This window comes from Protopterus annectens, chromosome 3.part0 (genome assembly GCF_019279795.1).
Source record: "Protopterus annectens isolate FY-2018-M chromosome 3.part0, PAN1.0, whole genome shotgun sequence".
NCBI lineage: Eukaryota > Metazoa > Chordata > Ceratodontiformes > Protopteridae > Protopterus > Protopterus annectens.
In genome coordinates, this window is record NC_056731.1 from 1531376390 (window position 1) to 1531389477 (window position 13088).

At 42.1% G+C, this 13088-nt stretch overlaps 1 protein-coding gene across 1 annotated transcript in view; it reads left to right on the forward strand.

Annotated features, from left to right (window-relative positions):
* Positions 1-8999, forward strand: part of LOC122796828 (myosin regulatory light chain 2, smooth muscle minor isoform) — an 84258-nt gene extending 75259 nt beyond the window's left edge. Inside the window, exon 4 of the mRNA XM_044065568.1 lies at positions 8512-8999. Coding sequence (XP_043921503.1) covers positions 8512-8684 — 173 coding nt within the window. The 3' untranslated portion in view covers positions 8685-8999. The remainder of the gene's footprint in view (positions 1-8511) is intronic.
* The last annotated feature ends 4089 nt before the right edge of the window (positions 9000-13088 follow it).

Here is a 13088-nt window from a genome sequence, read left to right on the forward strand (position 1 = left end):
GTCCGTCTCTCTCTGAAAATTATTCCCCAGCATTCCGTGCTGCCATCACTGCCATCTTACTCCGCTTCCTGTTTGCCCATTTTAGAATTTATTACCCTCTAGATTCATTTTGTGCTTTGTTGTCATCAATTCCACTCTTCCAATGGCTCAATTAATCCTCATCCAAAGATGAATTTTGGTCCACATCTGCTAGAAAAATGATTACTTTTATATGCTCAGGAGAGAAGAGATAACCCTCTGCTCACCCCCCACACACCTCTCCACCTAATAAAATCTCCCCAAAGAAATATGCACATGAGTAGTAACATTTACCCAAAGTGGAACCCTTATTATATACCCCATAGGATGAGAAGTGGAGAAAATAACATACACATAACACACTAATCTCCTGGGAATCCTCTGACAGTATTAGAAGACTCGAAAGGTAGTAAAGTCACCTCTGATGCTGAAAGATCAGAAAGACTGCAGGTTCTACATCCCACCCAGAATACTGTCATTTTTTATACTTCAAAACCCCACCCAGAATACATGAAATAATTTTTTACACTTCAAAATATGGCCGGTTACTTGGTGGTAGGTTAGGTGGATGTAATGTAAAAGAGGTCATTGCACTTACATAAGTGCAGGAGAATTTCCTCATCAAGGTAAATCTCCCTTATGTCTGTCTGTCTGATTATCGGGGAAGTCCACTGGGCCAGAATGTGCCCATTTTCAATGGAGGCCCGGGGAGAAAAGCTCCATAAGAAACGCAATTACAGGTTACAAAAAATGCCAATGCAAAGATAAAATACATATATGAATTCATACAAAACGGGTATAGTAAGAGAATAAATTGTCATTATACATGCAATGAGACAAAGGTAGCAGGTATTTACATTCAGAGCAATAAGAATCAATTGTCACGAAATAGGCATCAGTGATTACTTGATAATTGTGTTTTATACATGCTAGGAGTCGAGAGAGAAATTGAATGATCTGAAGGTGATGGATTAGGTTTGGGTTGGGTAAATAGAAAAGGAGAAGATGTAATGAAGTGTGCAGCAGGAGTTTAGTAGGCTCTATGGGGAAATTTTATATGTATTTATGTAGGGTGAAAGCAGGAACATTTACGTTTGGAAGATAGAAATGAGTAGTTGGGTCTTTAAGGATTCGTGTTCAGATATCCTCCTAAGTGAGGGAGGACGAGAGTTCCATTTTTTTTTTTTCCTACAGTGAAAGAGAGAAGGAGTTGACCTGAAGGGCGTTTGGGTTTATGAATAGAGATTAAATTTTGGTGTTCAGATCTCTGAGATCTGGTTGGGATTTAAGGTGGAAGGATGTTCGTTAGTGCTGGGCACTTATTTGGAAAGAATATTAATTTGCGAGTGGTGTTAAGTTGGAGGTAGTCTAGGTAGTTAGTGAGTTCAGCCAGTTCAATGATTGTAGGGTGAGGCAAGAGATTCAAAAGGAATATCACTTCAAGTCTCCCCTATGAGAAGACCACTGGTCTAGTTAACCAAGTCAACAAAGCACAAATAAAATAAAAATAGAAAATGTCAAAAAGGGGGAAGAAAGCATTCCAACCAAAAAGAGTAGAGGTCAAACCACAACAAAACCTAAGCCACTGTAAGAGACAATGAGCAACTTTTGTCAACTGACACGGACACAATGTTTGGCATCTATGCAGCAGGGGTTCTCCCTGGTTTCATTTTCCATAGTCAGTGTTCTCTGGATCTTTCTTGTCTTGAAGCCCCAATTAAAGGTATGAAATTTACAGGTAGTTCTACCTTTCAAACACCCTCATCCAAAAATCTCTTGCTCAATATGTTAACTAATTTAGCTTGATTGCTATCTTATACACGACTACTGTAATTTACATCAAACTACTTTTGTACCTCTTTATGGAAGTACACATTATTTCTAACTTCAAAAAATGGCAAAGAAAAGTTATGGGTAAAGAGTGAATCTCTTGGTAGATGGCAAAAGAAAAAAAACTTCACATGAAATTACAAAAATATAAGCTAAAGACTGTATAAAACTGTTCATTCTTGCCACACATTTAACAAATAAGCATCAGACTGACTGAACCTGAAAAAAATACGCATATTTTGACAGCCCCGAAAAATGAATTTTAAGATAGGAAAGCCTACGCTTACAATGTAATAAAATTTTTCTTTGGTCAACTTACTACTTGATCACATCTGTCACATGCAACATTAGAACAACTTACAAGAAATACTTTATGCAAATCAAAAATTCAAGAATATAAACATTGCGTGAACCAATTTTCCCAGACATTTGCTAGTTTGCACTCTGGCGTGATATTTGCAAACCGCATACTTCAATTTTCATATATACATTCATTCCGGACTCGCTCTTACACTTGCGCTAACTCTCTCATACAAAGTCTCTTCTGCATTCATGCACACAGACATTCTGTTTTCACACATGCACAGATCATTCTGTCATGCATTGCTCAGTCTCTCCCATACACACACACACTATCTCTTCTGCATACACTCTCTCACACGCACACTGCTTTCAGGCCTGCATTCACTAACGCACAAACACACACACACACACACACACACACACACACACACACACACACACACACACACACACACACACACTGCTTTCAGACATGCATTCACTAATGCACAAACACACACACACACTGCTTTCAGGCATGCATTCACTAACGCACACACACACCGCTTTCAGGCATGCATTCACTAACGCACAAACACACACACACACACACTGCTTTCAGGCATGCATTCACTAACGCACAAACACACACACCGCTTTCAGGCATGCATTCACTAACGCACAAACACACACACCGCTTTCAGGCATGCATTCACTAACGCACAAACACACACACCGCTTTCAGGCATGCATTCACGAATGCACAATCACACACACACACACACACACACACACACACACACACACACCAATTTCAGGCATGTATTCACTAACGCACAATCACACTCCAAAGCAGGGGATACATATAACCTGTACAGGATTGCCGTGGAATCTGCCGATTAAGTATTCATGTCTGGCAAATTAGGGGGATAAATCGGTCAGTTCTGAATTTACGAATACAATAGCAGCTGTTAGAAATTTAGACCTTCCAATCTTCAGCAAATACATGCTAATGCAAAATCTCTTAATTTCTCATTGTTTTACATCTTTAAGAGAAAAATCTAAAAACTGTCCCTATTTTAAGGCTTTCACCACATTGCAAAGAGGTTGATAGGTATAAAGGACAGTGGCTGGAGACGGACTGTAGTAACACGTAAAAAAATCTGCTCAAACAGGAGAACACAACCAAGAAACTATTACACCAGGCAGTGTAAGCGGAGACACAGATTTGTATGTAGTAGAAAATTTTTGCAATTAACTTACTGAAATGGTACACGTGAATGATAGTTGGCAAGCCGTCCGACTTCACTTTTTTTCTGGAGGAAATACTTGCTCTGATAATGTTTTCAGTCCTGAAGGAAACCGTAGTAACAGTAACAGTTCCGCAACAGCCGTTAGTTATGGTACCTGTTAAGCAGGCCAGCTTTGATAATAGCTATGTGACAGAGTGGGCGGAACATCAGAAGAGGGAACTACTGATTAGACAGTGTCGAAGGTACGTCACGAAGGTGGAAACAGTCTACCTGAAAGGATGCGATACAAAATAATGGGGGATGGGCATCCCTGCCCTACAAAAAGGAAAGAGAAATGTAAAACTGAAAAGCTTTTTAGATGATTCTGGTAACAGCAGGAGGCTAGGTTGATTTTACAAAGATAAAGGAAAACTTGCGTTTGAGTTAACGTGTTGGAGCCCGGAGTTTTCCTTTAACTTTGTACTGGAGAAGCTCACATTTCCCCCTTTTGAACCTGCTGCTTCAGCAGAGTTAAAATTCCTCTCTTGGAAAACTGCCTTACTTCTAGCCATCACTTCAGCAAGAAGAGTGAGTTACAGGCACTAATGGCTGTGAAACCTTTAATTTTCCATGCTGACTGGGCTTTCCTCAGGACTAACCCATCATTTATGCCCAAGGTGGTATCCAGTGTGACTTTAAACCAATTCATCCATTTGCCAATATTTTTCCCTAATCTTCAGAATAAATGGAAAGGATCCTGCACTCACTGGACGTGCACAAACAGCTCAGGTTCTACCTTGATGGGACTAAACCTTTCAAAATCTGACCAGCTGCTAGTCTGCTTTGCTTACAGGGGCAGCGAGGGCAAGGCCATTTCAGAGCAAGCCATTTCCAAATGGATAGCGCACTGCATCCATTTCTGTTACAAGCACTATGAAACTTAACCCCACAGGGGATCAGAACTCCACTAGGGCTACCTGAACCTGTACTGCATTTCTCAGGGGAGTCCCTACCAGGGACATCCTGGAAGCTGCAACCTGGAGTTCTGTACACACCTTCACTAAGCACTACCACCTACCTATTTTTTCTAAATCCAGAGCTGGATTTTATACAGCAGTCTTACAAGGCCTGCTAGCCAGTCCTAACACTTATTGACTGCTTCCACCCTTCTTTAGCTTTGGGAGTCAATCCAAGTGTGATAACAACAACAGTGAAACACTATGAACATAGTACAGTTGTGTACACTTAAATGTAGATGTTTGAGTGTATTCACTATTGCAGTCCTAGTTTCCCTCCCTCCAAGCCCCCTGGCTTTCTCTGTCCTTTCTACCTATCCTATTTATGGCCATATTTTATGACTGGGTTATTTACTTTTTACTGGGTGTTCACACAATTTAATAGCTTCCTATTATGGGGGCGTCTGACATTTGGGGCAAGAAACTGATGTAATGGCATCTGCTGCAGGTTTTATACCCCTGACGTCATGGAAGAGACGACTGCATCTGATGCAGAAATCTCAAGACTGTGGTATTCGGGCCAACTGAGGGCTACCTGATGACTGCAACAGTGAAACACCATCTACATTTGTAGTAAGTGTCCACAACTGTACTTTTTATTAAGGCTTACTAATTTGTTCATAACCATCTTTAGTGTGATTTTCTAACTGTGAAGATTTCTGTGAAGATGCTTTTCATTACTAGATGTCAGTAGGTCAGACTTGGGAGTATTATCTTTTGGTTTGGGGGGGGGGGCACAGAATTTAACCCTGGGGAAGCTGACGACACTTTTCTCCAACCACTGCCTAGCCACATTGATGTAAGTTTTTAACTGGAAAGTATGCCATTTGCATACATAAAAATGTTTGTTTACTTGTGTCTCAAACCCCCCATAACTAATGTCTTCAGGAGACTCATTTTGATGTGACAGAAGCTTCTTTAAGCAGCAACATTTCCTTGTATGCAGGAGAAGATGCATGTGTGACCTTTTTAATTCAGAAAGGTTGCTGGTATAGGAGCTTATGTGAGAATGGGGTCATTGGATGCATATCAAAATTACAAGTCCTCTTACCCCAAGTTGTCAACCCAGAGGAGGTATTATGCAGATGATGGGGATGATGTGGCTCTAAAGAACACCTAAGGCAGAGCATTTCGTACTGTGAGAAATGCTTCGAAGTACATTTTTGTAAGCCAATAATGCTTAACTTCTGACCTTACAGAAGAGACTGCTCTAGGTACACTTATTCACAAAGTTACAATTGCCATACTTGGTTTGGTTTACAGGTGGTCATTGAGACAGCTGTACATTCTATGGACAGCAACGCTATCTGTTTCCTATTCCTAGTTTCTGATTTATGTAGCTCATAGTAATATTTAAGTACCTATTGAATATACGGGGGGGGGGGGACTAACTTCAGCTTGTCTTGCCTCTGTGCTGTCATAAAGCTGCATTCCTTTCTCTTGGGCAGTAAAACTGCCAAGCCTTTTACAGTGAGGCCTGGTAACCACAGACTGCAGCTTTTGCAGGCTAGGAAATGTGACACTCTGGCTAACTTCAGGAAAGCTAGTAAAGACTTGAAAACTGGTCAGTTGTAGGAAGTTATGGTCTTGGTGAGGATTGCCAGATACTACTACAAAAAATAGCACAGATAGGGAAGTCCATAGTCATTTGGTCCAAAATTGCAGCTGTAAAACTGTGACCTGTTTCCATGTACTGGCATTTTGTAGAAACTTTATTGGATGAAATGAAGGTGGGAATATAGAGAAATCCCAGAGACTTCTGGGTAAGTGCATTTTTGGGGATTCCTTTGAGTGAGGAATAAAGGACAAGCTGCTGAATTTTGCATTTTGTTGGATGTGAGTGGATCATAGCAAGGTTTCCAACAGTTGTGGAATAACCTCTGTGTTCCTGGTTGTCCCCAGATGGGTGTGTGGGTGTAGTTTGGGACCATGTGAGTTTAGATTTTAAGTCCATGGAAGGTTATTTTTGAATGGAGGTAAACTATGCAAGTCCCCTCTCCTCCCATTTAACATCCGTCCCCGTCTTAGTGACTCCAGCCGAACTGTTGGGACCTGACCAGGGACTTTTATCTTTGGATAACTTTGCCGTTTTATTCTCTGCCTAAAGTAGGCCTGTATTTGCTGTTAAGTTTGTCTGGTTATAAATGAGGTACTCTGCGGAAACGGGGGAATTATGGGTAGTGTACTTAAGAGCCCTGGATTCAAGTTTCTGAAAAGTGCCAAGGTTGGATCCGATTAACCCAAAGGTTGGATCCGATTAACCCAAAGGTTTGAACCAGACGGAAACCAGACTTCACAAATGTAGCATTTTGGTAAGTACATAACTTGTGCGCTATGATTAGCATACTGCTTGCCTCTGACTTAGCCATGTTCTACCAATCTATTTAATAAAAGGCAAATATTTTTTTTTGACTTCTCTTATTGGGGCTCTAACCAAAGACTTTTGGTAGACCGTGCTGGCATCACTGCTGCTGGACAAACTGGACTCTGGGCATTTAGGTGTCGAATTTTTCTTGAAACCCTTTTTCCTTGCAGGTAGAGTGCCCAGCATGGTGATTGGCACAACTACAAATGCAGAGAAAGCCTTTACTTAAGGCCTATTACAGAGTTGGTACGTTTTCTCAGTGATGCACAGGATGGCAATGTTTCAGCACAGCTTGTAAATATTATGATTTCCGCCTTCTATTAGTATGCGCGAGCCCATGACTTGATTCCTTGTTGTGTAAAAATCAAGAATTGTGTATAGCATGGTTACGGTCTATCTGTAGGTTGTGTTCTTGCAAGGGCTTGCTGTTGGCTGCAGTAATGGGACAGGTGCTTTTGTAATTATTTTGAACTTCAGCAGAAATGTTGAATGTGTAGTTGGGTCATGGCCATGCTCTTTTTCTAACCAAACTTTAAGCTCATTTGTCATCCTTTTTTTATTTATTTTTTAAAGGCATACATTTCACCCAATTTATTCTACACTGAGCAGTAAAAGTCAGTCAACCTGTTCTTTATAGCTGCTATACACAGCACAGATTCTACTGGACAACTTTCAGGCTTAGACCGGAGATACTTTTGATCTGATTGGAAATTTTCTTGTCTCACCTGTCAATTAGGTCAAAAATATCTGTTCTAAGCCAGAAAGTTATCCAGTAGAATCTGTGCTGTGTATAGTGGCTGTAAAGAGCACAGATTGCCTGAATATTACTGCTCGAAATGTGTGCATTTTTCTTTTTTAACTTTAAAGATTTTGGTGAACAAAGGCCCTTTCCATCTGCAAGACCCATCTGTGTTCTATTTCCTGAAGTATAGAAAAGGGGATAAAAACAGCTGTCGGTACATGCAGTCTCTGCAGTGTGAAGCTGGTTGAGATGATTTTTAGAAAAGGAACTGGTGGGAATGTAATGTAGATTTTCTCCTCCATAAAGACCATTTTTTAGCGAAGTACCAACAACCTACAAGAAAATGCAGCCAATAAAACTACCGCCAAGACTGTAGCATTCTCCTGTGTGCTAGTACTTGTGTGTAATACACAGTGTATTTGCATGTGCATACAAGAGCGTACTGGAACATAAGATGATTCTGCAGTACTGGCATTAGTACTGACTGATGCACTGATTTTAAAATGGTAAAGATACAACTCTAGCTATATTCTACAAACGCACGTTTGCAGAGAGTAAGTTGACAGTAGCTTGCAGCATATACATGGTTGAGGATTCAGAAAAGTTTCTTCCTCTAATGGTTTTGTCACAGGTGAATGTGTCAAGATCACACATGGCATTGCATCTGACTTGGTGTCCCAACCCCCCAATTTAAAATTCAGTTGAGGCAATGCACACTGACCACCCACCTATGGTCTGCTAAAGGCAGAGACAAAATGTGAATGCTGTATTCTGTCTTGTGGCGTTCAAATTAACGGCAGAGTGCCATGCACCACTACTAGCTTAATTTTGTGTATTGGTATTGCAGCTATGTCCTCAGTGTTTTCACTTGTGTAATTTTGGTGGGGGGGGGGGGGGGTTGGTGCTGCATTTCTGTTCTTGTTGCTAAAATGTAGAAAACTAGAAATATTACTTTGCTGATTGTCTAACAGTGAAAGTGGTGCACAGGGGTCCCCTTTCTGACTTCTGCTTGTTTTGATTAAACAGGTTTTATTTCAGATGATTACCTACGGGAGCTGCTGACTACAATGGGAGACAGGTTTACAGATGAAGAAGTAGATGAGCTGTTCAGGGAGGCACCAATTGACAAAAAAGGCAACTTCAATTATCCTGAGTTTACACGCATCTTAAAACATGGTGCCAAGGACAAAGATGATTGAATGTAAACCCTAAAAACCAACTGTTTTTTATTGTATCCTGCTTTTACTTGGGGAGTTCTTGCCCACTAGTAAATCTTGATGCATGCTTTACGCGTCCGAGATTCTGCTTATGTTTGTATTTATAGACTTATTCCAGGATGTTCTGGTACTATTTTTTTGCGCACACAGGTGAAATTCAAGGTGAAGTGCCGTGGAGTAGTATGGTTCTAGGGATCAAAGTATGTGAAAAGGGAATGACCCAGAAAATAAAATTGCCTCTGCCAGTCTATTAGAGCTGGATTTTTATGATATAAAACTTGTTTCTGCTACAAAAGATCATTGTTTGCAACTCTTGTCTTTAAAAATAATGTTTTGGTCAGTGTTTCGTTTTTGTCATCTTGAAAATGATGTGCTGATCATTTTGTTTCAGAAATTGCTATCTGCTGTTGGTATGGTGTTTGTGTCATTAAACCACCGTAAAAAAATTTTGCCGCCATAAAAAAAAAAAAAAAAACTTCCTGCAATATTGGAGATTCTGCTTATAGGTGAAATTGTCACTGACCTTGATTCAAGTTTTTCAAGGTGGTTTTTATGCAAGTGTACTGAAGGTCTAGTTTAATGAGCAGATGTGCAGGGTCAGTTTAGATGAGCAGATGTGCAGGGTCAGAGTTTTAGATAAGTGTATTTAATGAGAAGAGTGGAATTCGGCATGTTAAAAGTTGAATTTCTTGTATGAAATATTAAAAAAAAAAAAAAATCACAATGTTTACAGTGAGGTATCTTCAGACTGGATTTATGGATGGTGTTGGAGCTGCAATTAACTCAAGATATTGTGTAAAGTCTTACCATTATCTGTTTCATGTTGCATCCACTGTCTTCCTTGAACTGAAATGCAGCCTGTTGTGTTTGGATGGGCTGCTTTCTGTAACTTCTCCATGAGTAACCTAACTCCATGGAGTGTCAAATTCTTAAACCAGTTGCATCAAAAAACGTCAGCCTCACTTGGATTAATAGCTTTATCTCATTTCTTAAGTATCAGTTGTGCCAACTTCCCCAGTTTTGAAAGTTTCTCCAAAGCACTGGACAGAGTGCCTGCATTGAACAGAGTGCCTGCATTGAAAGCTAATGTTGTCCACAGTACCTAAGCAGAGGGCTTTTTCATTTTGTGTGTGCTTGTAATTTGATCTTTATCACCTGACTGGGGTATGTTTTTACATAGGTGATATAAAGCTTGTGAGGGGGAAAACTTGCAACTGCCTGTCTAGTCCAGCTGCAGTGACCCCAGCACAGTATGCTGGAGGGTTTGGTCTCCAGTCCCAAATAAGTTACTTCTGCCATTCAGGCAGTGCCTACGCAGATGACTTCCTCAGTATTGGTGTGTTAGTGACTTCCTGACATAAGCTGGGTGATTTGTGCTTGGCCTTTCTGAAAACAGTTTTTCCTGTTATATTTTTTTTCCTCATTGCCACTGTCAGTGTAAGTTCAAATGTATGTAAAATGTTTTTAATTAGTTGAACTGTTTTAATATGCTGTTGAGTTCTGGTTGAGTAACTTTTCAGAGCTCTGCCTTCAAATGTTCTGTGCTTGATTTAGTGTTTGGGTTCCAGATCCAACTTTGGCCACTTCTAAGCTTTTGATCTGGTGCTCGGGCTCCTCCCCTATCTTGTTTGCTGCCATAAATAATTAACAGATCTTTGTTCAGGAGAAATTAACAGGGCAAAGAAAAAAATCTTAAAACCTCTAAGAAAAGATCCCCAGCCTCGAAAACTTTGTTGGCCCCAGCACTTAAAATGTTTAGCTCTTCAGAGCCAATGCTGTTTTTCAGATCCTGTATGTCTCCTAGGTTCTCTCCAGATCCTGTTTCACCCAGGCTGATCTCCAATTTTACAGGACAGACCACATTACTATTCCAGGCCACCACCTTCTGTCTCTTCTCTTAGGTCAGCTAATTCTAACAGGAGCCTCCCTGAAGCTGATGTATACAAGGATATTTGATCCAGATCAGTTGGGTGTTGTCCTGACTGTGGCTACTGTTGGAACTGGAGTAATTACTACTACCCTTACCTCTCAACTCTTGGTGCAGGAAATCTGGACAAAAGCAAACATAACTGGGGGTGTGGACACTTTTTTTGTTTTCATTTGGATGCATTTTCTGAAGGTATGACGTCCAACTCCACTGTCTGTCCTTCAGTCCTTGGAGATTGTTTAGAAAACTACAACTTTTGAGGAACAGACTAAAAATGACAGACCTGAACAGTTGAGGCTTCTAATTTTTAGTAGCTCCTTCTCTGATTTGACCTCTTGAATCACTGACCCAGGTCAGATCTGCATTGGAATGAGTTTTCTGAAGTTTGGTCAGACTTTGTCTGATCTCTGAGCTAGTCAAGCAGGATCAGACCCCAGGTCTTTGGATCTGTACCTACCTTTAGGAGCCTCTGTGCTTTTTATGGTTTGGTTCTAGTGTCAGCCTTGGAGCCCAGATGAGTGGTATCTAGGGTGTCTAGCCACCTTCAGGATTTTTGGCTGCTACACAGAGGCTTCTCTGAATCTTTGTTGAACTTGGTGTTTGAGGCTTTCGAGAGGGTGCTTCCTCTGCCTAGATATTGCCCCTTTGGACTCCAACCCCCCCCCCCTTTGGGATTTCCCTGAGTCTGCAGCCTACTCTTGTCCCATCAGTACAGCTAGATGTCCTTCAAGAATGCAACTGCAGTCCTTACATATGGGTTGTCCTGCCTCAGGCAGCCCTCGGTCGGCCGGATTCCAAAGTCTGGGTCCGGCGTCGGCTGATGTCGCCTCCTCCCTGACGTCAGAGCAGCTGGGGTATAAAAGCATCAGCCGATGCCATCTTCCTCTGTCTTTCTTGCTGCGTGGTGCCCGAAGCAGAAGCAGTTCGCAAGTGCCGGTCGGTCAGCTCCTGTGTTTTACTTATCCAAAGTCATCAAAAAGCTAAGTGCCCCATTGGGGAACCTTTTCTTGCCTCAGCCGATGTCAGACAAAATTGAAAAAGTTAATTGTTTGTCGTGTGGTAAACAAATACCTCATAAGGACTTCCATTCTTACTGCCTTCCCTGCCTTGGCCCAGACCACGACGTCTCGGCCTGTGCTTGCTTCAATAAGCGCACTCTCAGGCGCCGGGCAGAGTTTGCCAAAGACTTTTTTGGCGATAAATACGGTTATATCATGCCATCGGAACAACCGACACCACATATTTCCAAAAAACGGAAAGACCGGGACCGACATCCTCGGCCCGCGACTTCCACCGACACCACACCAAAAACTACCGCGAGTTCATCTGTCTCTTCTGAGGCGGTTGTTCTGCTTCGGACCGACGACACCGCTTTACCGATCACTCCGGCCCCGGAGCCTGCGCCGGTGCCGGTTGTGGACCTTCCTCCAGAATCTAAAGCCCAAGATTTACCTGAGACCATACTGGTGGACAAGGTGACTCCAGCACGTGGGGCAGCTAGGCCTCCTATGTCTAGGTCTATCAAGGCCTATACACGTGCTAAGGCTGCCAGCCATGCTGAGTCTCACCCTCCTAAAGTTTTGCCTCGGCCCACTACTGATGAGCAAATCATGACCTTAGCTGCAGATTTGATTTCCTTAATCCGGGGCTCCCAGGCCCATCCTGAGAGGGGTTCTCTGCCTCCTTCTGACAAAAGGCCCAGGGTTGAGCACCCAGACACCCTTTCTTCTGATGAAGCTACTGCTGACTCTAATCACTCAGACACCCAGGAAGAATCCTTCCAGGCCTATGAGGATTCTGATGCGGAGGATTCAATTCCTTCTGCTTCTCCTCCTGAGGATATTTCTTTTGGGGAAATTCTCCATTCCATGAGAGAGCATTTTCAGTGGCAAGGCCAGGAATTCTCTGACTCCAGGAAGCGGCTTCGTACCTTCCTTAAGCTTCCCCAACACAGGCCTTTAGCTATCCCCCCCTGTGTTAGATGTACTGGATGATGTTTATGCAGATTTGAGTACTTCACCTGACTCTCTCCCCCCTGCTCCTGTCAAGCCAGACAGATACTACAGGGTTCCTGAATCTTACAAGCCTTTCTTTAAGGCCCATACTGTGGATCTAGAAACAATTTCTCAGGGGCCCAAAGGGGTGGCCACATCCACGGCCAAAAATCCTTTGCCCTCAGAAGGGAAGCTAGGTCACTGGAGAGGTGGGGCAAAAATGTTTATACCTCAACCACTCTTGCCATGAGAGCCCTTAATTGCCTTTTTCATATGTTTCAGTATCAGGATTTCTTGATGGATGATTTGCAGAAAAAGTTAGCCTCTCCTGAGCCTTTAGACAGAAAGGCCTTGCAGGATTTGGTCCATAACACTCAGCAGGTTAGCAATCATTTTCTTCAGTGTGGTTATGATGCATTGGAAGCTTCATGTAGGGCAGCTATGACAGGGGCAGTCATACGTAGA